The 27,405-nt window shown below is 46.7% G+C and overlaps 1 protein-coding gene across 16 annotated transcripts in view; it reads left to right on the top strand.

Annotated features, from left to right (window-relative positions):
* atp2b2 (ATPase plasma membrane Ca2+ transporting 2) overlaps positions 1 to 27,405 on the top strand; it is a 1,245,322-nt gene that overhangs the window by 1,176,609 nt on the left and 41,308 nt on the right. For all 16 annotated transcript variants that reach the window (XM_072472614.1, XM_072472624.1, XM_072472623.1 and 13 more), the window contains one exon: positions 6,308 to 6,499. In XM_072472614.1, coding sequence (XP_072328715.1) covers positions 6,308 to 6,499 — 192 coding nt within the window. The remainder of the gene's footprint in view (positions 1 to 6,307; positions 6,500 to 27,405) is intronic.

The raw sequence follows: 27,405 nt of genomic DNA, 5'->3' as shown, positions 1-27,405 counted from the left end.
TATCTCACCATGCGTCTCTACTCTATCCTCGTGGATACATGCAGTGTCAATTTCTGGTTTGGTAGCTGAATGTGAAATTAAGTGACGGTGCATCAGAACGTGGCGCAAGGTCACAGGCCTGAAAAGTTCGCTCGGTTTCTCTTTCCACAGATGCTGCCAGATCTCCACCTCCCCTTTTTTGTTTTTACTCCCCTTTACAACCCACCTGTACTGCTACATACAGTGCAGAAGGAGATATTCAGCCCATTGAGTCTACACCGACCCTCTGAAAGAGCACCCTACCTAGACCAATTCCCCTGCACTATCGCCGCAACCCCATAATCCTACCTAACCTTTTGGACACTAAGGGTAATTTAGCATGGCCAATCGACCTAACCTGCACATCTTTGGACTGTGGTAGGAAACAGGAGAAACCGGAGGAAACCCATGCAGACACGGACAATCATCTGAGGTCAGAGTCGAACCGGAGTCCCTGGTGCTGTGAGGCAGCAGTGCTAACCACTGTGCCACTGACCACTGATCACATATTGGAATCCCCCTGCCCAGTTTCTGGCGTTAGCCTCCCATCGTCTAATCTCACGCATGTAGAATAGTTATTGGGTGAGATATCGGAGGTCTAATTGCTCCTACAAAGCCATACTCCAGCAATTAATTGCCACCTTTTGTTCAAGAGTAGTAGTTGGGAAAATTGCGGCATTGTTGCGTCGGAGGTGGTCCAGTGGCAAGGGCACAACCTTAGACCATGTAACATTTCAGAAATAATCTGGAGAAAAATATTGGGCATGATCGAACGGCCGCACTGCGCCCGAAAAGCAGCAGTGGCCGAAAAAAGTCGGGTGACCCTGCTCCCAGGATCTATCCATCTCACAATGCCTCGCGAGATTGAGATGTGAATCCTGCCCATTGTGGGTGGGATCACTTTTAGGCAACTCTGCATATTAAAGTGAGACAGCTAGTCTCACTTTACTGTGCATTTCCCGAGGTACTCGAGGCGTTGGAATCTACCCCCTTCGCCTCGGGCAAGCGTGGTTCAGAACTGGTCTCCACAAACAGCGACCAGATGGAACGTCACTCAAGGGGGTCCCTAGGGGATCGGAGGCCCCCAGATCCATGCCTTCTGGGCAGGGTGGTACCCTGGCATTGCTGATGCCACTTGGGTACCCTGGCACTGCCAGCCAGATACACTGGCAGTGCCACCTGGGTGTCAGCCTGCATTTGCACAGTGGCAATTGGACTGAGGGGGCCCTCTGCGGGTGTTGGGGGGCTGCCCTGGCGATCCTCCCAAAGTGCATTGGGAAGCACGGGGCTAAACACGCTCGCATTGGGACTTTTCCCATTTCGTAAACTCCTGCTCATTGTTTTTAAAACTACTTCTTTAATGAAGACTTAAGATATGAATTTTCTGACACTACTTTAATAATTACTTAATATCAGCAGCAAAATCTTTGTGCTTTGCTCATCATTTCTTCAAAACTATGGTCATCAGCAGCAATGTTTGTTTAATCAATTGCAGCAAGGCAAAAAAAAAATTGTTTAAAGCAGTCAGCAGAATTCAATGCAGACTGTCTGTCATCATCTTTTTCAATTATATGTTCAAGATAATTTCAAAATAATAAATCCTCTAATCGTGTTGAAGGTTCTCGACGAAAGGCGTACTTATAAAGACTTTCAACATATTACTGTTGAAAACATTGCAGCAGGCCTCGTTAGGTACTACTGTTGCTATTAGCAACCAATTTGTCTATTCTGAACTTTTAGTCTCATTATTCGCTTTCACACCCTCCCCAGTGGGATGGCTGTTTTCTGTTCATCTATATGGAATATCACTGTGTAATTGGAAATAGAGCAACCTGACAGCCTTCTTCTGCCAAGCACCACCTTTTGACAAGATTTGAGCAGGCTCTAGTGATTGGTGTTTAACTGTAATGGAGCTCTTCTATACAATATTATGCTCGATCCTTATGTTTTTGTATTCAGCCCATCAAGAGATACCAATGCAGAGCATTTTCCATTTTCTACTCATTCAAGTAATGTATGGGGCAAACTGAGGTAAAATTTCCTTTATTGTACCTCATCAATGTGCCTTAACTTCAACCTTGGAAGAATATTCTTTTTGAACCACGGTTACAATCCCTGGAGAGACTGATAGCTTTTAAAAAGAGATTTGAATTTTCAAAGGGACAGATAATAAGATTTTGTGTTTTAAGACTATTACTGTAACAAACAAACTAAAATCAGCATCAGCTAAACATTACTTCATTAACTAATACAGTAAACTACAGAAAAGGTATCCCTTAGTAACTTCTTAACACAACCGAGAACCCCACGTGCAGTTATGCATTACACCACACTCTCAGCAGAAATGTCCAAATCGCTCCTGCATTTCAGCAGGCCTCATCCCTGCCACATCAAGGTAAATATTCCAATGACCTTTCAAACAAAGTTGTCCTTACGCAACCTTTGAGCGTAATCGAATCCTCCACTACCCAGCTGTAAAGTCCACTTTGATCTCCAAACGTTCCATCGTCGTCTTTTTGAATAAAAACTCTCATAAGCATCCTGCTCTTACAGCTGTAGCTTTCCTGCTTTGCACACACAGCAGCATCTCTCTCTCTCCCTCTCTCTCTCTCTAGGGTCTCTGAGTTTGCAAGTCTAGCAGCAGTAAATTCATGTGTATTTTCCTTTGTGTCCAGATGTTAAATTTGGCATGTGACTTTTAAGAAGGCTTGACCTGGGTCTCCTGTCCCCATGGCAACCAGATCACATAGATTTATCACAGGGCCGAGCTCATAGTTTAAATGAATCATTTTCAGGATGGGAACTGTAACTAGTGGAGTGCCACAACGATCAGTGCTGGGCCCTCAATTACTTACACTCTATATTGATGAGTAACAATTGGATATAGGGACCAACTGTATCGTAGCCACATTTCCTGAAGATACAGAAAGGATCACACGAGGTCTGTGAAGGGATATAGATAGGTTATAGGAGTGGGCAAAGATTTGGCAGCTGGTGTACAACCAGGGGCTGGTTTGGCACAGGGCTAAATCGCTGGCTTTGAAAGCAGACCAAGACAGGCCAGCAGCACGGTTCAATTCCCGTACCAGCCTCCCCAAACAGGCGCCGGAATGTGGTGACTAGGGGCTTTTCACAGTAACTTCATTTGAAGCCTACTTATGACAATAAGCAATTTTCATTTAATTTCATTTCGCAATATGGGAAAATGTGAGGTTGTCCATTTTGGAAGGGAGGATAGAAAAGCAGAATATTATTTAAATGGAGAGAAACTAATGAATACTGAAATAGATTGGGGTTTGTGTGGCCTTGTATATGAATCACAAAAAATTAGCATGCATGTATGGAAATAATTAGGAAGGCAAGTGGAATTTTGACCTTCATTGTAAGGGTGATGGATTATAAAAATACGGAAACCTTGCAAGAACAATACAGGGCATTGGTGAGAACATAGCTAGAATACTGTGTTTGTTTCAGTCACCTTTCTTAAGGAGGGACATGCCAGCATTGGAAGTAGTTCAGAGATGGTGGCGTAGTGGTAATGTCACTGGACTAGCAATCCAGAAGCTCAGGCTGATGCTCTGGGGATATGGGTTCAAATCCCACCATGGCAGCTAAATTCAGTTAATGGAATATAAAACAAGTCTCAGTAATGGAGATTGTCATAAAAAACATCTGGTTCACTAATGTCCTTTAGGGAAGGAAAAAATGCCATCTTTTCTTGGTCTGGTCTACATGTGACACCAGACACTAATTGATTCCTAGCTGCCCTCAGATGGCCCAACACACCTTTCAGTTCAAGGATCAGGGATGAGCAACAAATGCTGGTCTAGCTAGTGATGCCTACATCTCATGGTAGAACGATAAAAACATTCAGAGGGCTAAGACCTGGGATGAGAGTTTTTTTTTTTATGAGCAAATGTTGGGCCAATACTGAGTGGTGTTCAGAAAAATGTGACTGTCCAAATCCAGGCCCAACAATGTTTCCTCTGAAGGAATGGGTGTATGCCTGCTGGTTCCTAGATCTCATAATCTGTCAACTGTAAGCTATAATCGTATTGAAACATATTCTGAGGGGGCTCGACTGGGTAGACACTGAGAAGATGTTTCTCCTTAAGGGGAATCTAGAACTAGGGAGCACAGTTTCAAAATAAGAAGGGGGTTACTCATTTAAGATGGAGATGAGAAGAAATTTCTTCTCTCAGGGGTCATGAGTGTTTGGAATACTCTCCCCCAGCAAGCAGTGGAGGCTGGGTCATTGATTATTCAAGGATGATTCGGAAAAAAAAATTTGATTGAAAAGGGAGCCGAGGTAAATGGGGAGTGGAGGGGGGGCACGCGGCAGGGAAGTGGGGTTATGGCCACAATCAGGTCAGCCAAGATTTTATCGAATAAAGGTAAAGTCGCTATAGTCCCAGGTGACCATGGGCTGCTTTCCCCTTTGTGGGGGAGAGCTGACTGCTGGTGATTTAACCTGAGGATCACCACACCTCAGCCGAGGGGCAAGGCTGAGAAGACGGGGCCTTCATGAATGACCCCAGCCGGTACGGGAATTGAACCCGTGCTGTTGGCCTTGCTCTGCATCACAAACCAGCTGTCCATTCCAGTCTGTAGTTCACTACTCTGTATTTGTTATTCTGTATATAAACCAACCCAAACCCCTCTATTAGATTGCAGTCTGCAACTCACTCCTGGACATCTATTACTCCATATATAAACCAGTAGGGTAGAGGGGCTGAATGGCCTTTGCCTTCTCTTATTTCTTATGTTCTTTGTTCTTTATAAATAAATAAGGATGGGCAAAATGTCTTTCAGAATGGAGCACCTACTTTCCCTGTAGAGTTCTTTCTGAGAGAAAATTCAACATTGAGTACCCCTATAAATCATAAATGTTTATGATGTAGACTTCATTTCTAATCCCACAATCAACATGATAAGAAGCATTTCACACTCCTGGATTCCCCCTAACAAATCATTACTTGATTTTTGTTTTTGCACCCAAAATACTATCAGAATCTCCAAAGGAATAATCACAATATATATTGTCTCAAGACAATAAAATATCTTGGAGTATGTATTTTCTCTCTAAGCACACCAGTTTTGTCATACACCATCAGTTTATATCGATGACATTAGAACACCAGGCATGCTGTAACACATATGCTATAAGTTCCTACCCAGCTCACGAGAACCATAATGACTCAAAACCTCCAGCCTCCAGATCATCGGGAGACTGGATGTATGACGGAAGATACAAGTCAGGATCCTGTGGAGGTCCTGGCACGTGGACCTACATGTGAATTGCCTGGAAGTTTAAACTTCCGATGGGCAATTCCCTTACTTTCCGGAATCCTCTGCAAAATCTCTGACTCTGAGCTAACTTTCGACTGCTCTGTAGGACTTGCCTGAATAGTTACCCAGCAAATGTTAGACAGGTTAAAACCTAGTCCAATACCTGGGTAACTTACACGGCCGCACTCCCCACCTCCCACCCGATACTCCCTGCTGTTTAGAAGATTCAGGCCAACGCATTTTAAGGATATGGATCTTCTGAACGGCTCATTTTAATTTTATGTCAAGGCTGTAACCCTGGAGATTGTTTCATGCAAAGACAGTAGAATATGTTCACCTGGAAATCCCCCAACTCAAGTCTTCATCTGTAAATGGCACTTTCAAAAACCTACTTGTAATGACTGTAGCTGACTTGCGTTTCCAATGTTTTGTGAATACAAATTTCCAATTGGCAAGCCAGAAATCCTTCAGCCAAATGGCTAGCGAGTGCACAACACACAAAAATAGACAGAATTCGGCACAATCTGGTTCTTGATTTTGTTGCAACCCACGGCTGTTGTAAGAATGGTTGCTGCAGGAAGTTCAATATCACTTCAGTACAGCAGGAGATGTTTTTCTGAGATTTGAATTAAGGCACACTGTTCTTGCTGACAAGATGCCCTGCAAAAACCATGTTAACATCGTACCTCCCTGACCTGACTAACAATGGTTGGGAAAAGTGTTTCATTCCCAAATATTGACAATGCCTTATTAATGAACGTCATCTAATGAATGGTTTTAATCAGTCTGGTCGTTATAATAACTTAATTAATATCTAATAACTATTAATTATGATAACTCTTGTTATCATAACAATGAGAGTCATTTGTTCAAAATGGTTTGAAAAAATATTAATTTAAGAATCAAATTTGTTTTTATTTTATTTTCCCCGGAAGCTGTTAAATAAAGAGCTTTCCTGACATCAGCCGTGTTGGTTAACTTTTTTTTAATTGTATTTTAGGGCATTGCTGGCACTGATGTAGCGAAAGAAGCCTCCGACATTATCTTGACCGATGATAATTTCAGCAGCATCGTGAAGGCGGTCATGTGGGGCCGTAATGTTTATGACAGCATCTCCAAGTTCCTACAGTTCCAGCTGACAGTGAATGTAGTTGCTGTCATAGTTGCATTTACTGGAGCATGTATCACCCAGGTGAGGGTTTACTTCCTGCTGAATGCGTACCAAAAGCACACCCAGGGCCTGTGATCAAAAGCACAAGCATTTACCCTGTTATGGAATTCAGCCAGGTTTTTGGGCAATGTGTTGGATGGTTGCATGTTGTCTCGTGAAGAGGCCTAGAGGCTTGTATGGTTGAACAATAACTGTTTATTAGCAACAGGTAACTATGTACATATATACTGATACAGTCCTGACTTGGTGCAATCCTCATGCCAACTTTTACCAGACCCACTGCTACATTCTACTACTCCCAAATGACGTTCTACATCATAATGTCAGTCATACTGTTCCCCCAGTCCTACATTTAATCCTTACAGCCCCCAAAATCCTAATACCACATCGCACCCTCCCCAAAGCTTTACCCAAATGTATTTACAATAATATTTACATGCTACCCCTTCTCCCCACAAGTCTCTGACTTTACAGATTCAGACGGTCTGGAGGCTTTACTTTTCTTCCAGATCTTGTCTTTTCAAATTTGGAAGAGTGGCCGTCTCAACTGCTTTGGGCTGACTTTGTTGGCCTGGAGTTGACGTTGCAGTGCTTGGTGTTTCTACATCTTATCTGCTCAACTGTAGGATAGGAGGTTCGCCAGAGGGAATGGGGAGAAGACTTCTCCTGTTCCATCTGATTGCCCCTTCTGAGGTATGTATCAAGTAATACCATTGTTGATCTTCATCCCTCAGGACACCTTCTCTGTCGTGGTCACTGATCCAAACCTTGTCACCTTTGTTTAACCTGGGCAGTACCTCCTATTATAAGTGGAAGCTTGTCGCTGTTTATAGGATTGTTCTTGGTCTTGAACCTTCTGATAGTCCATGACTGACAACCCTGGGATTCACTTCTTCAGCAGCATGGGAAGTTGAGTGCAATGATTTCTGTCCATCAACAACTCTAATGGGGATAATCCATATTGTATTGGGTGGAGGGGGTTTAATAGTGCAAACTCTCCATTCCATCTCTCCGTTAGGTACCTTGGGGAGCTAGTGAGATGTTGAAATCCGAATTCCTGACAAAATGAGTGAAGCATTGATTAGCAAGCTGTGGATCCTTGTCAGCCACCACCTGGCCCAGGATGCCATAGATGCCAAAGTTTATTTCAACAAAGTAATGACCGATTCAATGGTGATTGTGTGTAAATGCTTCACTTCAATCCACTGAGCGAAGTAATCAAAAATGAGGAGGGAGGACTTGCCATTCGGGCAGCACGGTAGCATAGTTGTTAGCACTACGGCTTCATACCGCCGGGTCCCAGGTTCAATTCCCGCTTGGGTCACTGTCTGTGCGGAGTCTGCACGTTCTCCCCCTGTCTGCATGGGTTTCCTCCGGGTGCTCCGGTTTCCTCCCACAAGTCCCGAAAGACGTGCTATTAGGTCATTTGGACATTCTGAATTCTCTCTCCTCGGTCATTTGGACATTATGAATCAAACAGTTCCCAATGTTCCTATGGCCCAATATAAACTTTGTGGATAGGGGGCTTCCTCTGGGCTGGAATGTGCTGTGCGCACATCTGACAGTTGAAAATCATCTGTTCAGTTGCTCTTGATTTTCCTACTCACCACACTGCAGATTGAGCGTGTGCTCTGCACTTTGCGATGCCCAAGTGGATTTGTTGTAAGATTGCCGGAATGTGACGGGAATGACCAACTGCTCAACAGCAGATAATCAATTACAGTGAAATGTTTCTGCTGATTGAAGTAAATTTCATAACATTGCCACCTAGATGCTGCAGTGACAAACCTTGAAGGCAATACTGACAGTGCCGTCGCACTTATCATCTCGCATCAGCTGCAGATGTGTCTGTTGAAGCATTTTGGAGCTCATCAGCAGGTGTGTTGTCATAACCTGGCAATATGGCTTGAGCTTGTAGACCAGATTGACATTGATGGTCAACTGTGGCCCTGGACAGTGTGTCCACATTCATTTCATGTTTCCCCTGGACATACATTGTCTCTTATGAAAAGCGCATAAGATACGACTGAATTCTGGGGGCATCCTGGTGAGTTTTGTTTATGTTCAAGATTGAGACCAATGGTTGGTCTTAATGATCACCCTCAGCCCAACAATATAGTTAGAGAAACTCTCACAAGCCCACATGACGGCCAATACTTTTTTTTCAGTGACTGCATACCGCATCACTGTGTCTGACAGCCCCCTAGATGAGCAATATGCTGGTCAACGACATCCATCCAGCTGCTCCTGGACTAGGACTGCCCCTAGTCTTGTTGATGAGGCCTCCACTGTGATTGTAGTTGGCAAGGATATGTCATAGTGAGCCACAATATCTGGTGAGAGCACCGCGTCTTTGATCTGACAGAATGCTTGCCCATGCTGTGCATTCCACCACCACGTTTGGGCCTTCTTAAGAAGATGTTACAGAGGCTCTGTGATCTGCGCCAGGTTGGGCAGAAGTTTCAGCAACTGGTGCACTATGCCCTGGCGTCTTTGGAGGTCTGAAACAGATGACAGGGTTGGAAACTCATTAATTGCCTTTGGTTTGTGTGGATTCACCACGATGCCTTTGATGTTCACAATATGACCTAAGAACTGAATCAAGGTCTTTGTGAACTCTCACTTATCATTCAGCGCCAGTCCTCCTTTTCAAGACAGCTGTGAGTCTACTATCATGTTCCTTCACTGTTTTACTGTGATCAAGGAAATCTTCCATATGGAGGGGGACACCTTTTAGGCCTTGTAAGATGGCTGATATATTGAACTGAAGAATCGTGGGTGCTGAAGTGAAGCCAAAGGGCAAACAATTGTAGCAGAATCTTCCAAAGGCGTGATAAGAGTTGTCAGTAACTTAGATTTCTGATTAACAGAATCTGCCAGGAGCTGCTGTTGCCATCAACCTTTGAGAACATTGTGCCCTTAGAGAGTTTGATCAAACTGTGGTCCTCCGAGGACATCAAATGGATTTCCCTTCTGTTCTGAGGTGTATCTGGTCGACGCAGATGTGAATGAGCCCGTTTGGCTTCAGAACCCCATTCTGTTAAGGTCGGAACCAGATCCATGCTGGTTAATGTCATCAATCTTTTGAATGAGGTTGAGGTTGACACCGGTTTTCCTGCTCTGGAGAAAATAAATCTTAGTTATGGAGGACATATAGCCTCTCCAGTATTTGTTTGCTTTTATATTGAAACATTGCTTACAATATACCTTAGATCTGGAGCTAGATGCCCCCTGGTCCATATAACTGTGTGGTAGGTGGCTACAAACATTGTTTCATTAGCCATGATTCCTTATCCAACAGGACCGTCACACTGGTTCCTGTGACTATTTTGAAATTCATGAGATGACCATTTCCAGGTATGTCAGCATTCCACAATGTGAATCTGGATCCTTCATTTCCTTCAAGAAGCATTGGTAGCTTCTTCTTGGTCTGGCTCATCGATCTCATGGACTCATTTGGAATCCTCCACATTTTTCAATGTTTTTGGATTTAGACTTCTTTGCAACCACGTGGACACTTTTGAGTGATTACTGCTCAGTGCATGCATCTGTGTGGTCTGTCGGCATCACAGCACTGGCATGGTCTGCCACCACCTTGTGTTTTGCTTGGGCATTGCTTTCCTTGCCCTAGGATCGCCTTGTCCATCTATCATTTTATGTTGCTCTAGGTTGCACTGTACCACAGTTTGACTCCATCTGATTGTCTGAGTATTTGCATGGCTTTTTCCAAAGTCAGATCTTTAGATTGGAGTACATCCAAAAGTATTATCAGCCACTGCCACTATTTTCTGGTCTCTTATGAGCTCTGACTCAAGGCCACCATCTTCAGCAAATCTGTATAATTCACTTAGTTAAGAGTCTGCGGGTTCCCCAGGCTTTCGGACTCTCTTGTTAAATTTTGCTCACTCCAAAATGTTATTGCTTCTTAGGTTAAAGTAGGTGTCAAAGAACTTCATAATTTCTTCACAAGTGATTGGAAGATTCATTTATTTCTTGTCTAGCAGTTATGTCATTGGCTATTGCACCTACTGAATATAATAGTGTAATCACCTGTTCAGCCTCTGTTTTCTTCTTCAATCCTTATGCTATCATATATCTTAAGAATTCTCCATGATGCCCAATTTTGTATCTGGTCAGGTTTTCCCACCGGCCTTAATTGGTGCGGCAGTGATGATTTACCATCTATAACCATTTTCAGCAGAGGAGAATACGGCTTTAAAGTTTGTTTTTCTTCCCACGCTTGTCGGGATTTGGCGTGCTCCCGTCAATGTTACAGAGCCATTATAACTTACCAATTCTGCAGAAAAACTTTCCTGAGCTTGGAGAATTAATTTTTTGACCTGACTTGTCGTTTAAATTTTCTCTTTGCATTCACGTGCGGTCACCGTGTGTCATGGTGCCGACTCTGGATCAAGGATGCTTTGTTCTTCAAGTTCGTTAAGCAGTCAGTCAGGAAGTGCTTCTTGATTATTGTGCCAAATTTAAATGTTTATTTCAGCCATTTTTTGGTGTTTGCTCACCCTTTTTATGATCTGGCTAGGTCCTTTGACTCTGCCTTCGAATCCGGTTTCGCTGTGAATCTCCACATGCTTTGCTATAGTTCTTTTACACTGTACAGTGGATCTTTCTTCTGCCCTTCAGCTTCCATGCCTGTAATGGAGTTTCTTTGTCCGAGAGCAGTTTGTTTATTTCTTCATTCTTCGGGATTTTGGGGTCCTTCACCTGCTGCCATCTTGTAGTATGGTTGTGTGTTATCTCATGAAGATGTCTAGAGGCTTGTATGGTTGAACAATAACTTTTTATTAATAACGCTTAACTATATGCTTACAGGACGCAGTCCTGACGAGGTGCTACCTTCATGCCGACTTTACCTGACTCACCATTACACTCTCCTACTCTAATGTGACTCTCTACATCACAATGTGGCCAGGACAGTTTCCTCTGTCCCACATTAACCCTTATAGTCCCAAACTCCCTGGTACTACATTGTGTTTTCCTGTCACTGACAGTGGGGCTCTCATAAATTGCCAATATTCAAACTCTTTATACATGAACGAACGGATGCTGTCACATGAAGTTTATTAAGGGGAAACCAGATGCCAGAAGGATTTCTCAAAATTTTAAATTTGCCGCATTCACCTCCTTACTGAGCAAAATAATTTAATCACCGGACTGGTATTAAGGCCAATTCAGAGCTACCGTCAACAAGGGTAAGGATTTAAGACTGCGATGAGGAGGAATTTTTTCTCTCAGAAGGCCATTAATCTTTGAAGCTCACTTCCCCAGACAGCAGTGGAGGCTGCGTCGCTGCATATATTCAAGGCTGGGTAAGGTAGAATTTTGATCGACAACAGAGTCAAGGGTGATGGAAGGCAGAGAGGAAAATGGGCACAAAGCCACAAGCAGATCAGCCATGATCTTATATGGTGTAATGTAGGTAAGGGGCTGAATGGCCACTCCTGCACCTATCTATTATCTCATGGTCTCATGTTCCTCGCAACAGATTGTAAAATTGGGATTTTTAGTTCAACTGTGAAATAAATTTTATACTTAGGCGGGGTACCTCAAAAAGTATCTGACTTGCAAAGGGAAGACCAAGAGAAGAATCGGTAGAGGAGTTTCAAATTATGCAGGAGTTTTGACAGATTGAATAGAAGATTATTTTGTCTGGTTAAGGAGTCAGCATAAAGAATTATCAATTTAAAATGGTCATTAACAAAGTGAATAGAAAGCCTATGATAGAGAAGGAATTGACACAACGGTGCTCATCAAGGTTGGGTTGGGAGTGGGGGGGGGGGCTTAGGGGTCTAGGCCCAGGGAGCGGTGGCCATTGGGGTCAGGACCAGGAACATGGCTATTGGTACGTGAGGGTGACGATGGAAGGGTGGGGGTGGAGGGGTTGGGGGGGGGGGGGGGGGGGGTTTGGAGGAGGAACAACGGCGATTATGTGGGAGTGCTCTTCCTGAATCCACATTCAAATAAGCTATCCACCCTCTTAGACATGGACATAGAAGACCTAGAATATCTACAGTGCAGAAGGAGGCCATTCAGCCCATGCACTGACCCTCAGAAAAAACACACTTCCCCCGCCCTATCCCCGTAACCCCACCTAACCTGCACAACTTTGAACACGAAGGGGCAATTTTAGCATGCCCAATTCTAATCTCTTGGTTGGGAGCAGCCGATGCTGACATGGGCTGGCTTATAGGGCCCTTAATTGCATGTGTAAATGGTCCATTGCCTCGCTCAGGCACAAAGGACATATTTCGTGTCGTTATCTAATACGGAAGATGATGCACCTCTGGCCAAAATTATAAGCACACTTGCTTCCCCCTACATTGGACCCTGTTTGTTCATGTGAAAGTAGATTGGAATAATAATTAATGTATTTTGCGGGAAGAGCTGATGGTGTATATATCTGTGTCAAGCATAGCTCTTGAGAATCTGATACTTTTGCTCAAATCATTGCTTCAAGTTAGCCTATGAGGCAACATGTAAAACTCTACTTGTCATAAGATTTGGGATTTTTAATTTAAACCTTCATTAATTTTTCATTATTTTGAAATTATCCTGGGGCTCTCAGTAACTCTCACGGCCTTTTTTCATATATAATATATGTATTATGTTGATATATCTATATATATATATATATATACATGGAGCTCAATGTATTCATCCTTGCAGTTCACTTGTGAAATCTTTTCTGTTGAAATGATTATGTAAAACCATGAGTACTGTGCCATTGAGAGCTATGACTTTGTGACATCCATTCTCATTCACTTGTTTTCCTCCACCGTTAATAAGGTCAGTATCACATTGGGGAAAAACGTGCGATTACCTGTCTATTTTTGTAGCTAGTATCTTGTAACCTTTTACTTCTGTGTTGTAAATAACACTTCTCTTTATTGGCACTAACCGCATAGAAGTTGCCCCCATAGATGTGACATTTCTCTGATTATTGCCACATAAATGTTCATCCTGTGGGCTCAAGTGCTTGGTACAATATCTGATTTATGCCGTGTATTTACTGCAAAGTCGGCTCCAATAGGAGATTGTGTGATTCCAGCTGGACATCAGCAGGAAATCCTTCCTGCTGTCAATGACAATTGATGCCTTCTTTGCATCTACACTTTTATTTGGCAAGTTTTAGCAAGAATGAAAGGAAAGGACAAAAACAGGTAAGATGTACTGGTTCCATGAGTTAGTCTGGAACATATGGAATGGTTTCCTGTTTCTTTATTAAGTACAAGAAACGTGGCCGTTCGACAATTTGTTTCCTTCCATTGTCTTTTTCATAGTAGGGGAGTGAGGTAGAAGAAGCATCATGGTTGGTTCTGTAACACAATTCCAAAAGTTACAAATCAACACTGTTAGCTTTTATCTCATTTGTGCTTGTAGTTCTGGACCTTCTGCTGGTCCCAGCATGAACATTCTTTATTAAATACACCTGTACCTGCTGAATATGAACTTGTCGATGTGGCTATTAGCTCTTGAGATTTAGGCTCCTCCTGCGTTTCAAAGTTCCACAACCTTCTGAACTCAAGGAAGTACAACCCAATTCTATACAACCCCCACCCCCTCCCCACTGTTAATTTGACCTTTTAAGTACCCAGTATAATTCTGGTAAATCTGCTCTCTATCCCGTCCAAGGCCAAGGTACCTTTCTTCAAGTGTAGTTCCCAAAATTAACCAGAATGTCCAGGTGGGATCTGATAAAGACTATACAATTCAAGCATGTTTGCAACAGCTTCAGCGCAACGGGACTCAGTTGAGGGGAACCCACTGGGAGCTCCAAGGTAAGTATAGTCTCCAGGGGAAGAGGGACCTGCATGGGAAGTGCCTTGCACTGTCCCCAGCACAGGTTGGCTATGTGGGGGGTGGGGCAATGCCTCTAAAGGGGGGAATTGCCACTGAAGAGGGGGTGGGGACTTGCCTGTGTTATGGGAGAGGACTTGTCAGTGAAGGTGAGGGAGGACTTGCCTATTTAGGCGGGGGGAGAACTTGCCAGTGAAGGAGAACGGATTTTCCAGTGTAGGAACTTGCCTATGAAGGGAATACCTTGCGCGGTTGTGGGGTGGGAGAGTTCCTGATACCTTTGTGGTAGCACAGTGGGGGGGTGGGGAAGAGTCCGCAATGACGTGGGGGTGGGAGGGGGTCACCCAATACTTGTGGGGTGGTACTCCTTGTCAGTGGGATGGGATTGGAGAGAGTTCGGTTCCAGCACTGATCAGGGCACCCTTTAGAAATGGCTCCCCCTTATCTGTGGAGCCGGCCTTGCCCCAACCGGGTACCGTTCAGCACTGGTCCCACAAACGGGGACCAGGCGGAGAATTTGCGGGGGGGATTAGGATCTCCCAGGTGATCGGAGACGCCCCGGGTGGTTGGAATTAGGGCAGAGTGGCACACTGGTACTGCTGATGCCACCCGGGCACTGGGGCACTGCCAGCCTGGCAGTCCCACCTGGGCACCCTGGCAGTGCCACCTGAGAGCCAGTCTGGACAGGGCACTCCCAGTGTGCAAGGCTAGCAGTGCCAAGGGGCCAAGGTGGCATTTTGCCCCTGCTGGGGATTGGGCCTGGGGGTGCCCTGCCAGTATGAGGTGGGGTGTGGAGGGACTCGGGGAGCCCCAACAGGTGAGTTGAGTCAAGTCGGGGGGTGGAGAGATCCGATCTCTTCCTGCACTGTTGACCAGAGCTCCTCCATGCAGGAAAGGTGCCCCGCTGAGGCCTGAAAAAGTAACAGAGTCCAATTTGATAGAACGGTTGTTCCCTTCACTGTAAGCTTCTCCACCCCACAGTTAGCCTAATTCATCTTCTGCATTCATCTTCCTTCATGAATGAATAATTCTAAGTGTTGTAACCAATGTGTGCAGGAGGGTTTCCTGACACAGTATGTAGATAGGCCAACGAGAGGCGAGGCCATATTGGATTTGGTACTGGATAATGAACCAGGACAGGTGTTCGATTTGGAGGTAGGTGAGCAATTTGGTGATAGTGACCACAATTCGATTACGTTTACGTTAGTGATGGAAAGGGATAGGTATATACCGCAGGGCAAGAGTTATATCTGGGGGAAAGGCAATTATGATGCGATGAGGCAAGATGTAGGATGCATCGGATGGGGAGGAAAACTGCAGGGGATGGGCACAATGGAAATGTGGAGCTTGTTCAAGGAACAGCTACTGCGTGCCCTTGATAAGTATGTACCTGTCAGCCAGGGAGGAAGTGGTCGAGCGAGGGAACCGTGGTTTACTAAAGCAGTTGAAACACTTGTCAAGAGGAAGAAGGAGGCTTATGTAAAGATGAGACATGAAGGTTCAGTTAGGGCGCTTGAGAGTTACAAGTTAGCGAGGGAGGACTTAAAGAGAGAGCTAAGAAGAGCCAGGAGGGGACATGTCTTTGTCAGGTAGGATCAAGGATAACCCTAAAGCTTTCTATAGATATGTCAGGAATAAAAGAATGACTAGGGTAAGAGTAGGGCCAGTCAAGGATAGTAGTGGGAAGTTGTGCGTGAAGTATGAGGAGATAGGAGAGGTGCTAAATGAATATTTTTCATCAGTATTCACACAGGAAAAAGACAATGTCGTCGAGGAGAATACTGAGATTCAGGCTACTAGACTAGATGGGCTTGAGGTTCATAAGGAGGAGGTGTTAGCAATTCTGGAAAGTGTGAAAATAGATAAGTCCCCTGGGCCGGATGGGATTTATCCTAGGATTCTCTGGGAAGCTAGGGAGGAGATTGCTGAGCCTTTGGCTTTGATCTTTAAGTCATCTTTGTCAACAGGAATAGTGCCAGAAGACTGAGGATAGCAAATGTCCCCTTGTTCAAGAAGGGGAGTAGAGACAACCCCGGTAACTATAGATCAGTGAGCCTTACTTCTGTTGTGGTCAAAGTCTTAGAAAGGTTTATAAGAGATAGGATGTATAATCATCTGGAAAGGAATAATTTGATTAGAGATAGTCAACACGGTTTTGTGAAGGGTACGTCGTGCCTCACAAACCTTATTGAGTTCTTTGAGAAGGTGACCAAACAGGTGGATGAGGGTAAAGCAGTTGATGTGGCGTATATGGATTTCAGTAATGTGTTTGATAAGGTTTCCCACGGTAGGCTACTGCAGAAAATACGGAGGCATGGGAATCAGGGTGATTTAGCAGTTTGGATCAGAAATTGGCTAGCTGGAAGAAGCCAAAGGGTGGTGATTGATGGGAAATGTTCAGACTGGAGTCCAGTTACTAGTGGTGTACCACAAGGATCTGTTTTGGGGCCACTGCTGTTTGTCATTTTTATAAATAACCTGGAGGAGGGCGTAGAAGGATGGGTGAGTAAATTTGCAGATGACACTAGTCGGTGGAGTTGTGGACAGTGCAGAAGGATGTTACAAGTTACAGAGGGACATAGATAAGCTGCAGAGCTGGGCTGAGAGGTGGCAAACGGAGTTTAATGCAGAGAAGTGTGAGGTGATTCATTTTGGAAGGAATAACAGGAAGACAGAGTACTGGGCTAATGATAAGATTCTTGGCAGTGTGGATGAGCAGAGGGATCTCAGTGTCAATGTACATAGATCCCTGAAAGTTGCCACCCAGGTTGAGAGGGTTGTTAAGAAGGCGTACGGTGTGTTAGCTTTTATTGGTAGAGGGCTTGAGTTTCGGAGCCATGAGGTCATGTTGCAGCTGTACAAAACTCTGGTGCAGACGCATTTGGAGTATTGCATGCAATTCTGGTCGCCGCAGTGTAGGAAGGATGTGGAAGCATTGGAAACGGTGCAGAGGAGATTTACCAGAATGTTGCCTGGTATGGAGGGAAGATCTTATGAGGAAAGGCTGAGGGACTTGAGGCTGTTTTCGTTAGAGAGAAGAAGGTTAAGAGGTGACTTAATTGAGGCATACAAGATGATCAGAGGATTGGATAGGGTGGACAGTGAGAGCCTTTTTCCTCGGATGGTGATGTCTAGCATGAGGGGACATAGCTTTAAATTGAATGGGAGATAGATATAGGACAGATGTCATAGGTAGGTTCTTTACTCAGAGAGTAGTAAGGGTGTGGAATGCCCTGCCTGCAACAGTAGTGGACTCGCCAACACTAAGGGCATTCAAATGGTCATTGGATAGACATATGGATGATAAGGGAATAGTGTAGATGGGCTTTAGAGTGGTTTCACAGGTCGGCGCAACATCGAGGGCCGAAGGGCCTGTACTGCGCTGTAATGTTCTATGTTCTATGTACCCTAGTAAACTAAAGCTAACTACATAGACCAGGCTAGCTCTGATTCACGTGTTGGAGGTGTTGAATGATTTGTACACCTTAACTATCACTGTAGCTATCACCAGTGGAAAGAGGCAGAGTGCTGATGCCTCGTGTGTTTTATAGGTGTAAGTCCTTCTCTGGCATCCTGTCTTGTGATTGGTCATGTTCTGTTCTGTACATTGATTGGCTCACCTGGGTGTCTGTCACTGCCTGCTTTTACCTCATGATGTGCGTGGGTGCATATTATGACATCCCCCTTTTAAAAAAATAATGTCAGCTGCTTTGAGCAGAAACAACATATTTACAAGAGTAACTATATACAAAATCGGTGAGTGGATGGAAATGTACATGTAAGGTGTCTAGCGTGCAGAAACATAACATCATATATACAGGGAATTATTTATAAGTCCAATCGTTGAGGCTGTCGATGGATTCTTGTGGACCGCCTGAGAGGTGGAGGCGGAGATGCTGGCGTCTTGACCGGTTGGCATGCAGCCAGGCTGGTGACCTCATGGAGCGAGTTGTCTGGGTCGGGCAAAGTGACATCTGGGAAAGTGAGATCCGATGGTGGGCATGCAAGTTTGCGTAGCGCCCTTCTGTTGCGCCTTACAATCGGTCCATCCACCATGCAAGCCACAAACGACCTGGGAGCAGCCTGTCAAACCACAACAGCAGGAGCTGACCAGCCGCCACCAGGTAACTGAATGCGAATAGCGTCCTTCGGAGAGAGGAGCGGCAGATCCGTAGCGTGAGCATCATATGTGATCTTTTGCCTGGTTCTGATCTGCTGCATCTTTTGCAACACTGGGAGGTGATCCAGGTCAGGTACCTGAATGGCTGGGACAATCGTCCGCAGGTTACGATTCATTAGGAGCTGAGCCAGAAATAACCCATTGGATAAAGGGGTTGCCCTGTATGCCAGAAGAACGAGATTGAAGTCCGAAGCTGAGTCCGCAGCCTTACAGAGCATTTGCTTCACGATATGGACTCCTTTTTCGACCTTCCCATTAGATTGTGGGTAATGCGGGCTCGAGGTGATGGGCTGGAAGTGGTATTGCTTTGCAAAGTTGGACCATTTTTGACTGAAGAAACAGGGACCGTTGTCGCTCATGACCGTGAGCCTTACGAATTCCATGCCTGGCGAATGCCTCTTTACAGGCCCGTATTACGGTCCGGGATGTTAGGTCCGATAGTTTCACTACCTCTGAGTAACTGGAGAAGTAATCAATTATCAGGACGTAGTCACGCCCGTTGGCGTGAAAGAGGTCCACACCAACTTTAGACCATGGAGAGGTCACAAGCTCATGCTGGCTGAGCAGGCAGGAACCACTGGCGTGTCACGCAGTTGAGGACCATATTTGAGATGTCCTCATTGATGCCGGGCCAATAGAAAGCTTGCCGGGCCCTGCGCCTACACTTCTCAATGCCGAGGTGTCCCTCGTGTATCTGCGTGAGCACCAAGCTCTGGAGGCTGCGCGGAATGACGATGCGATCCACTTTCAGAAGGATCCCCTCGACAACTGTCATCCTTTACATTATAGTATTGGGGGCATTGCCCTTTCTGCCAGCCATTCGTGAGGTGATGTATGACCCGCTGCAGCAGTGGGTCCTTGGCGGTCTCCTCCCAAATGATGCCGAGTGGTCGTCAGATGACGGGAGGGTGCTGGCACATAGTTTCAACTGCGCCTCAATGTTGTGCATGAAGTCTACCTGCTCACATGGTGAGGTGATGGCACGGGAAAGGGCATCCGCGTGATTAGATCCTTCCCAGGTGTCTAAACCAATTCAAAATCAAACCTGCGGAGCCGAAGGAGAATGCGCTGGAGCCTGGGTGTCATGTCATTTAAGTCCTTGTGTATAATGTGCACCAGAGGGCTGTGGTCCGTCTCCACGGTAAAGGTCGGGAGACCATACATATAATCGTGGAATTTCACGATGCCAGTGAGCGGGCCCAGCCATTCTTTCTCAATTTGAGCATAGCGTTGCTCAGTGGGCGTCATGGCCCTGGATGCGTAGGCCACTGGAGCCCAGGATGAGGTGTTGTCCTTCTGCAGGATCACTGCCTCGTTGCCATCCTGGCTGGCATCTGTGGAGATCTTGGTCTCCCTTGCTGGGTCAAAGAAGGCTAGAACAGGAGCGGTGGTTAGCTTCGCTTTCAACTCAAGCCACTCTTCTTGATGTACGGGCAGCCACTGGACAGTGGTGGACTTTTTCACAAGGTGTCTTCAGGGCCATGGTGTGTGATGCGAGATTGGGAATGAACTTCCCCAGAAAGTTCACCATCCCCAAGAAGCGGAGGACCGCCTTCTTGTCCTCTGGAGTCTTCATCGTGTTAACTGCTTGGACTTTGTCTGAGTCCGGCTGCACGCCCTGTTGTGAGATCTGATCGCCCAGAAATTTAATTGACGACCTGCCAAAGGAGCATTTAGTTTTGTGAACTTCAGGCCGTTGGCATTTATGCGCCTGAACACCTGCTGCAGACGGGCAACATGTTTCTCCGGGGTCGTGGACCAGATGATGATGTCGTCAACATAGACCCGTACACCGTCAATGCCCTCGAGCATTTGCTCCATTATTCGATGCAAGATTTCGGAGGCCGACACATTGCCAAATGGCATTCGGTTGTAGCAATACCTCCCGAAGGGGGTGTTAAATGTGTATAGCTTCTGGCTGGACTCGTCCAGCTGTATCTGCCAGAAGCCCTTCGATGCGTCCAGCTTTGTAAAATATTTGGCATGTGCCATTTTACTCGTCAGCTCCTCCCGCTTCGGGATCGGATAGTGTTCCCTCATAATGTTGCGGTTCAGATCCTTGGGATCGATGCAAATGCGCAGTTCTTCCGAGGGCTTCTTGACCATCGAGCTAGCCCAGTCAGTTGGTTCCGTCACCTTGGATATTATCCCTTGATCCTGGAGATCCTGCAGTTGCGCCTTCAGACGGTCTTTGAGGGGGGCCGGCACCCAGCGTGGCGCATGGATGACAGGCGTGGCATCAGGCCTGAGCAGAATTTTATAGCGGTAGGGCAGCGTGCCCATCCCTGTGAACACATCCGGGTACTGCAGTAGGAGCTCCTCAATGTCGGCTTGCAGAGTGTTGTCAGCTGAGGACATGGCATGTACACGCTGAACTAGCTGGAGGAGCTTGCATGCTCGGGCACCCTGCAGAGAAGCCTTGTCGGGCTGGACGATCTCAAACTCCAAAGTGGCTTTGACGGCCCTGTTGGATATTTGCAGGTGACAGGACCCTAGCGCCGTGAAGGCATTCCCATTGTAGTCGAGCAATTGGCAAGCCGGTGGAAGAACGTTAGGCTGCCTCCGGATGCGAGCCAGATCTGCTTTGGATATTAGGTTGGCTGAAGCACCGGTGTCCAGCTTGAACCGGATGCTACAATTGTTGACCTGTACTGTGGCACGCCACTCGTCCGCACAATCCACTTTAAGGATGGGCGTGTGTGTTGGTGAAAGTGAGGAGGCATGGTTATGCATGGTGATGATGCCCACTCGATACGTGGACTCCGGGCAGTCATCCTCTGGATCGGTGATGGGATCCAGTTCCAAGTCCAGCAGCCCTTGCTGCACACTTCAAACTCGTTTTTGTTGGACCTGGTACTGCTGGCCCCCTGTCGGAAGTGCAGATCTGCACAGAGCAGCATAATGGCCAAGCTTCTTGCAGTTGAGACATCGCCTGCCTCTCACGGGGCATTGCCGCTTTAAATGCGCGGTGCCGCAGTCAGGGCACGTCATTACATCGACGTCGTGACGTTCGGCGTGTCGTCGCGCCTGCGCAATGCGGTCAGCCTGCGCAGTGTAGTCTTCGGCCGCTTCGTTTTCCCGACCGTGGTGCGCATGCATGGGAGCCCTGGAAAAGCGCGCGAAAGGACCGCCTTCATCGATGCTCAGGCCCCGCATTCGGGTGATGGCCTGTACACTCTCAGCCTCGTGGGAGGCGAGTTGGTCCTGCTCTGCTGACTTCAGGCGGGAATAGCGACTTTTCGCCAGTTCATGGACTTTGCACGTCTCGGTGGCCACTGGAAGGGTCATATTTTTTATTTTTAGGAGCTGCTCCCGCAGGGCGTCGGAGTGGACACCAAACACGATCTGATCCCTGATGAGGGAGTCAGCGGTGTCTCCGTAGTTGCAGGATTGCGCTAGAATGCAAAGCTGAGTAAGAAAAGACTGAAAAGGCTCGTTCTTACCCTGAAGGTGCTACTGGAATACGTAACGCTCAAAGCTTTTGTTTGACTCGACGTCGCAGTGACTGTTGAATTTTGCGAGGACAGTCTGGAACTTTGCCTTGTCCTCACCATCGGAAAAAGTGAGCAAATTGAAGATTTGGATGGCCTGGTCCCCCGCAGTAGACAGCAGCAGAGCGATTTTTCGGCATCGGAGGCACTTTTGAGGCCCGAGGCCTCAAGGTATAGGCTGAATTTTTGCTTGAAGGCCCGCCAGTTGGCGCCAAGATTCCCGGAGATGCTTAGCTGCGGAGGTGCCTGGATCTGTTCCATGCACAGGAAGGCAGTTGCTGGTCTTCAGAGAATTTTCAAAGGTAAATTACTTAGAGGCAGCAGCCACTCCTGGTATCATGTCGTGTTGTTCACCCTGGGGTAACACAGATTGCACACGATGCAATTAACTGATCAAGTATACGCCAAACGAAGGCGTTGGTTCAATAAAAGATAAATTGAACTCTAGCAACAAAACACACAGCTGCCTGTTGGTTGACTCTCTACTACCCTAAGTAAACTGAAGCTAACTATCTAGACCAGGCTAGCTCTGATCCACGTGTTGGAGTTGTTGAATGATTTGTACACCCTGACTATCACTATAGCTATCACCAGTGGAAAGAGGCAGAGTGCTGATGCCTTGTATGTCTTATAGGTGTAAGTCACCCTACTGGTGTCCTGTCTTGTGATTGGTCGTGTTCTGTTCTATACATTGATTGGCTCACCTGGGTGTCTGTCACTGCCTGCTTTTACCTCATGATGTGCATGGGTGCATATCATGACAAAACCTTTATTGATTTCCGCGGGTTTCCCGATGTGGTGGCCCCAATGGGAAACCCCATTGGCTGGCTGCGGGAACGGAGAATCCTGCTGCCTGCGGGGGAGCAGCCGGAAAACACGGCTGGCGGACCGGAGAATCCCGGCAATAACCTTTTAAAGAGAAGGATACCTAAAATTAGTCTCTTTTCTGTGGGAGATGCTTGGCACCAGGCTACTATCTTAAGGTCTAACTTAATCAGAGTGAGTTTCAGTTTATCTCAAGCTCAGAGCTAAACCATCCCTTTCACTGTTTTTCTCTAGCTGTTGCATATTACACTGAGCTGTCCAAGACCTTAAAAAAATTGCTTTTGCTTTGGTAGTCAAATGATTCAATGATCATCTCATTTGGAGTGCATTTGGTAACCTTGACTGTTGACGTGTCATAGAGTCATAGCCATAGAGGTCTACAGCATAGAAAAGGCACTTCGGTCCATTGCATCTGTGCTGATCAAAAACAACCACCTAACTATTCTAATCCCATTTTCCAGCACTTCGCCCACAGCCTTATATGCCTTGGGATTGCAAGTGCACATCCAAATACTTCTTAAATGTTAAGAGGGTCTCTGCCTCCACCACCCTTTCAAGCAGCGAGTTCCAGACTCCCACCACCCTCTGGGTAAAACACTTTTTCCTCACATCCCCTCCAAACCTCCTGGGCTGGATTCTCCACTGTCGGGATTCTCCGTGACGCCGACAGCGCACCCAAGCCCGGAGATTTCCCGACGGCGAGGGGCTGCCCACAATGGGAAATACCCATTGGCCGGCTGGTGGGACGGAGAATCCCGCTGAAGGCGGGGGTGGGCCACACCAGAAAACAGAGAATCCCACCTCCTGTCCCTTACCTTAAATCTATACCCCTGGTCATTGATCCCTCCACCAAGGGCAAAGGTTTCTTACTCTCTACTCTATCTATGTCCCTCCTAATTTTATACATCTCAATCATGACCCTCTCCGTCTCCTCTGCTCCAAAACAACCTCAATCTCTCCATTCTCTCCACAGCTAAAACTCTCTAGCAACATCCTAGTAAATTTCCTCTGCACCTTTTCCAATTATAGCACATATAATGTGGATTTCAGATCACCACATAATAATCTAGCTATTGCCCAACCAACATTTTACACAGTTCCAGCCTAAACTCCCTCCTCTTAAACTCTATGCCTCGGCTAATAAAGGAAGTATACCACATGCCTTCTTAACTATTGTATCTACCAGTCCTGTTACCTTAAGCGACTGGTGTACATGCACACCCTCTCACCCTCACTGCTTCCCAGGGTCCTGCCGTTTATCACGTATTGACTTGCCTTGTTTGTCCTGCCCGAGTGCATCACGCACACTTATCCGAATTGAATTCCAGTTGCCACTGATCAGCCCATCTGACCAGCCCACCTATACCCTCCTGTAATCGACGGCTATCGCCTCGCTATTTACCACCCCACCGATTTCTGTGTCATCTGAAAACTTACTGATCAACCCTCCTGCATATTCATGTCTAAATCATTTATATAAACCACAAACAGCAAGGGCCCAATTCTGATCCCTGCAGGACCCCACTGGACACAGGCCTCCAGTCAGAAAAACACCTCTCGATCATCACCCTCTGCTTCCTGCCACTCAGCCAATTCTGGATCCAGTTTGCCAAATTTCCCTGGATCCCATGGGCTCTTACCTTCATTATCAATCTTCCCTTATCAAAAGCCTAAAAAGCCTTAAAGTGCAGCTGATGCTGTGTTACAGTCATCAGGCTTTAGAGGGAAAATGAAGCTTTGGGAGCCTTTTTCGTAGAAGAGTATTCCTCGGAAGTTAGTTGTTCTCTCTCAGAAGGCTCTCTGGTGTCAATCAAAATTCTATTTCAGCTAGTTATTGAAATTAAATAGTGTTTATTGTTGAGCTTGAACCACAGCGAGGTTCAACTGCATAGTAAAGATGCATTTAAGGGGGAACTGCCCTATGGAGGGAGAAGGCAATAGGTGGTTATAATGGTAGATCTGGGCAGGAAGGGATAGGAGGAGGCTTGAGTGGAGCATAAACTTAGGCATGGTCTGAATGGCTTCTCTGTGAGGTGTATATCCTGTGCAAAACAGTAACATTCAAGTGGTAGTTATGTATGAAGCCTGAAGTGTACCAGGCAATGCATTATTATAAGTCGATCAAAATAACATGTAAATGATTTACAGTGGCTAACATTAAAGACTGCCAAGTAGAAGTCAGAACATTTAGAGTGACTTTTCTGGAAAGGCATTTACCATTTATAGACTGTTGCTGAGAGATTTGTTGACAGCACAACCCTGCTACTGTTCAACAGAGCTTCCAATACTACTACATATTTTATGAAGCCAGATATTTCTTTGCTAGAGGTGTACCAGTCTTGCACAAAGCTTGAAGACCCTAGCAGAATACCATAGTGTGATTTGTACTGCATTTGTTTAAAAGATCTTGGGCGGGATTCTCCGACCTCCCGCCGGGTCAGAGAATCACTGGGGGGGGGGCGGCGTGAATCCCTCCCCCGCCGGCTGCCGAATCTCCAGCGCCGGGGATTTGGCGGGAGCGGGAATCGCGCCGCGCTGGTCAGCGGCCCCCCTGGCGATTCTCCGGCCCGCGATGGGTTGAGTGGCCGCCCGTTTTTGGCCGGTCCCGCCGGCGTAAATTACAACAGGTACTTACCGGCGGGCCCTGGCCCCGGGAGGTGCCCCCACGGTGGCCTGGCCCGCGATCGGAGCCCACCGATCCACGGGCGAACCTGTGCCATGGGGGCACTCTATTCCTCCGCGTCGGCCGCAGTAACAGTCCGCGATGACCGACGCGGAGATGAACCCCCCTGTGCATGCGCTGTGATGTCATCAGCACATGCTGGCGCTCCCGCGCATGCGCCAACTCGCACCGGCCGGCGGAGGCCCTTCAGCGCCGGATGGCATGGCGCCAAGCCGGCCGGCGCGGCGCAAACCACTCCTAGCCCCTGATGGTGCGGAGGATCCCCCACCCTCGAGGCGGCCCGACGCTGGAGTGGTTCACGCCATTCCTTCGTGCCGGAGTTGCCCACCCCACCGCCCCTTGACTTTATTCCTCATTCAATACAAAGATCTCAAAAACTCTGCTGAAATTGAATGCTTCCTTATTCCTCAGATATCAGATAAAAATTAATGCAAAGAAATATGAGGCCACATACTTTGGGAGGAGGAAGTGGGACAGAAGATGGTGAATTGTAAAACTTTAAAAGATGTACAGAAAGGATTGGGTGTTTAGATCCAAGAATCTTATAAGCTTGTGGATGAGTCGAATGCAGAGGTGGAAACAAAATGTATGGAATTATAGAATTAGAATTCCTGCAGTGCAGAAGGTGGCCATTCTGCCCATCGAGTCTACACCGAGCCTCTGAAAGAGCATCCTACCTAGGCCCACTCACCCGCCCTACTCCTGTAACCTAACCTATACATCCCTGGACACTAAGGGGCAATTTACCATGGCCAATCCACCTAACCTGCACATCTTTGGACTGTGGGAGGAAACTGGAGCACCCGGTGGAAACCCACGCAGACACGGGGAGAACGTACAGACTCCACACAGACAATGCCCAAGGCTGGAATTGAACTTGGGTGCCTGGCGCTATGAGGCAGCAGTGCGAACCACTGTGCCATCATGCTGCCCAAAAATCAAGTTGCTTAAAAAGACTCTTCATTGTCTTGATACAGGAGCTTTTGTTACAAGGGTAAAATGAAACCGAACTGGACCAGCCATATAAATACTGTGGCTACAAAAGCAGGTAAGAAGCTGGGAATTCTGCTATAAGTAACACACCTTCTGACTTCACAAAGCCTGTGCACCATCTACAAGGCACAAGTCAGGAGTGTGATGGAATACTCTCCACTTGCCTGGATGAGTGCAGCTCCAACAACACTCAAGAAGCTCGACACCATCCAGGACAAACAACCCTCTTGATTGGCATCCCATCCGCCACCTTAAACATTCCCTCCCTCCACCACTGATGCCCAGTAACAGCTGTGTGTACCACCTACAAGATGCACTACAGCAACTCACCAAGGCTCCTTATGCAGCATCTTCTAAACCCGTGACCTCTACCAATTCAAAAGCTCAGCGCAACAGTTGCATGGGAGCACTTACACCTCCAGGTTCTCCTCAATCCATACCCCATCCTTACCTCGAAATATAGGCGCGATTTAACGGCTGTGGTACGCCTGGCGTGGATCCGGGCTCCCAGATAAATTGCGCAACAGGCTGAAGTTTGCAATCTAACTGCCTGCTCCCATTGGCGGGTTCCAGATCCCATCCAGACGTGGCGAGACACCGATTAAGAGCAATCTCCATCCCATCAACGAGATGGAAGCCCTATCTAACGGCCTCCCGGGAATTAACCAGCTCCCCAGCAAGAGCAGCTCTGGAGGTGAGAAGCTATTTCCAAACCACGGTATGCAGCCTATGGGCATTGGAGCTGCTGCCCCAGTGCTCGGGGATATCCCCTCGATCAGAGGGTGGGTGAGTGGACCAGGGGAGGGCACCTGAGCACGGTCTCCCTAAAGTTCCCAGCAGGGGTCCTGGGTCTAGGGTCTCCTGCTGTGGCCGGGTGTGAATGAACTGAACAGGGTCCTCTAGTACAATTGGCTCGGTGGATGGCACTCTGAGAGAAGGC

Source organism: Scyliorhinus torazame, chromosome 13 (assembly GCF_047496885.1).
Source record: "Scyliorhinus torazame isolate Kashiwa2021f chromosome 13, sScyTor2.1, whole genome shotgun sequence".
In the NCBI taxonomy this organism is placed as follows: Eukaryota; Metazoa; Chordata; class Chondrichthyes; order Carcharhiniformes; family Scyliorhinidae; genus Scyliorhinus; species Scyliorhinus torazame.
The sequence above is the reverse complement of the archived record's forward strand: the minus strand, read 5'-3'. Positions and strand labels throughout refer to the sequence as shown.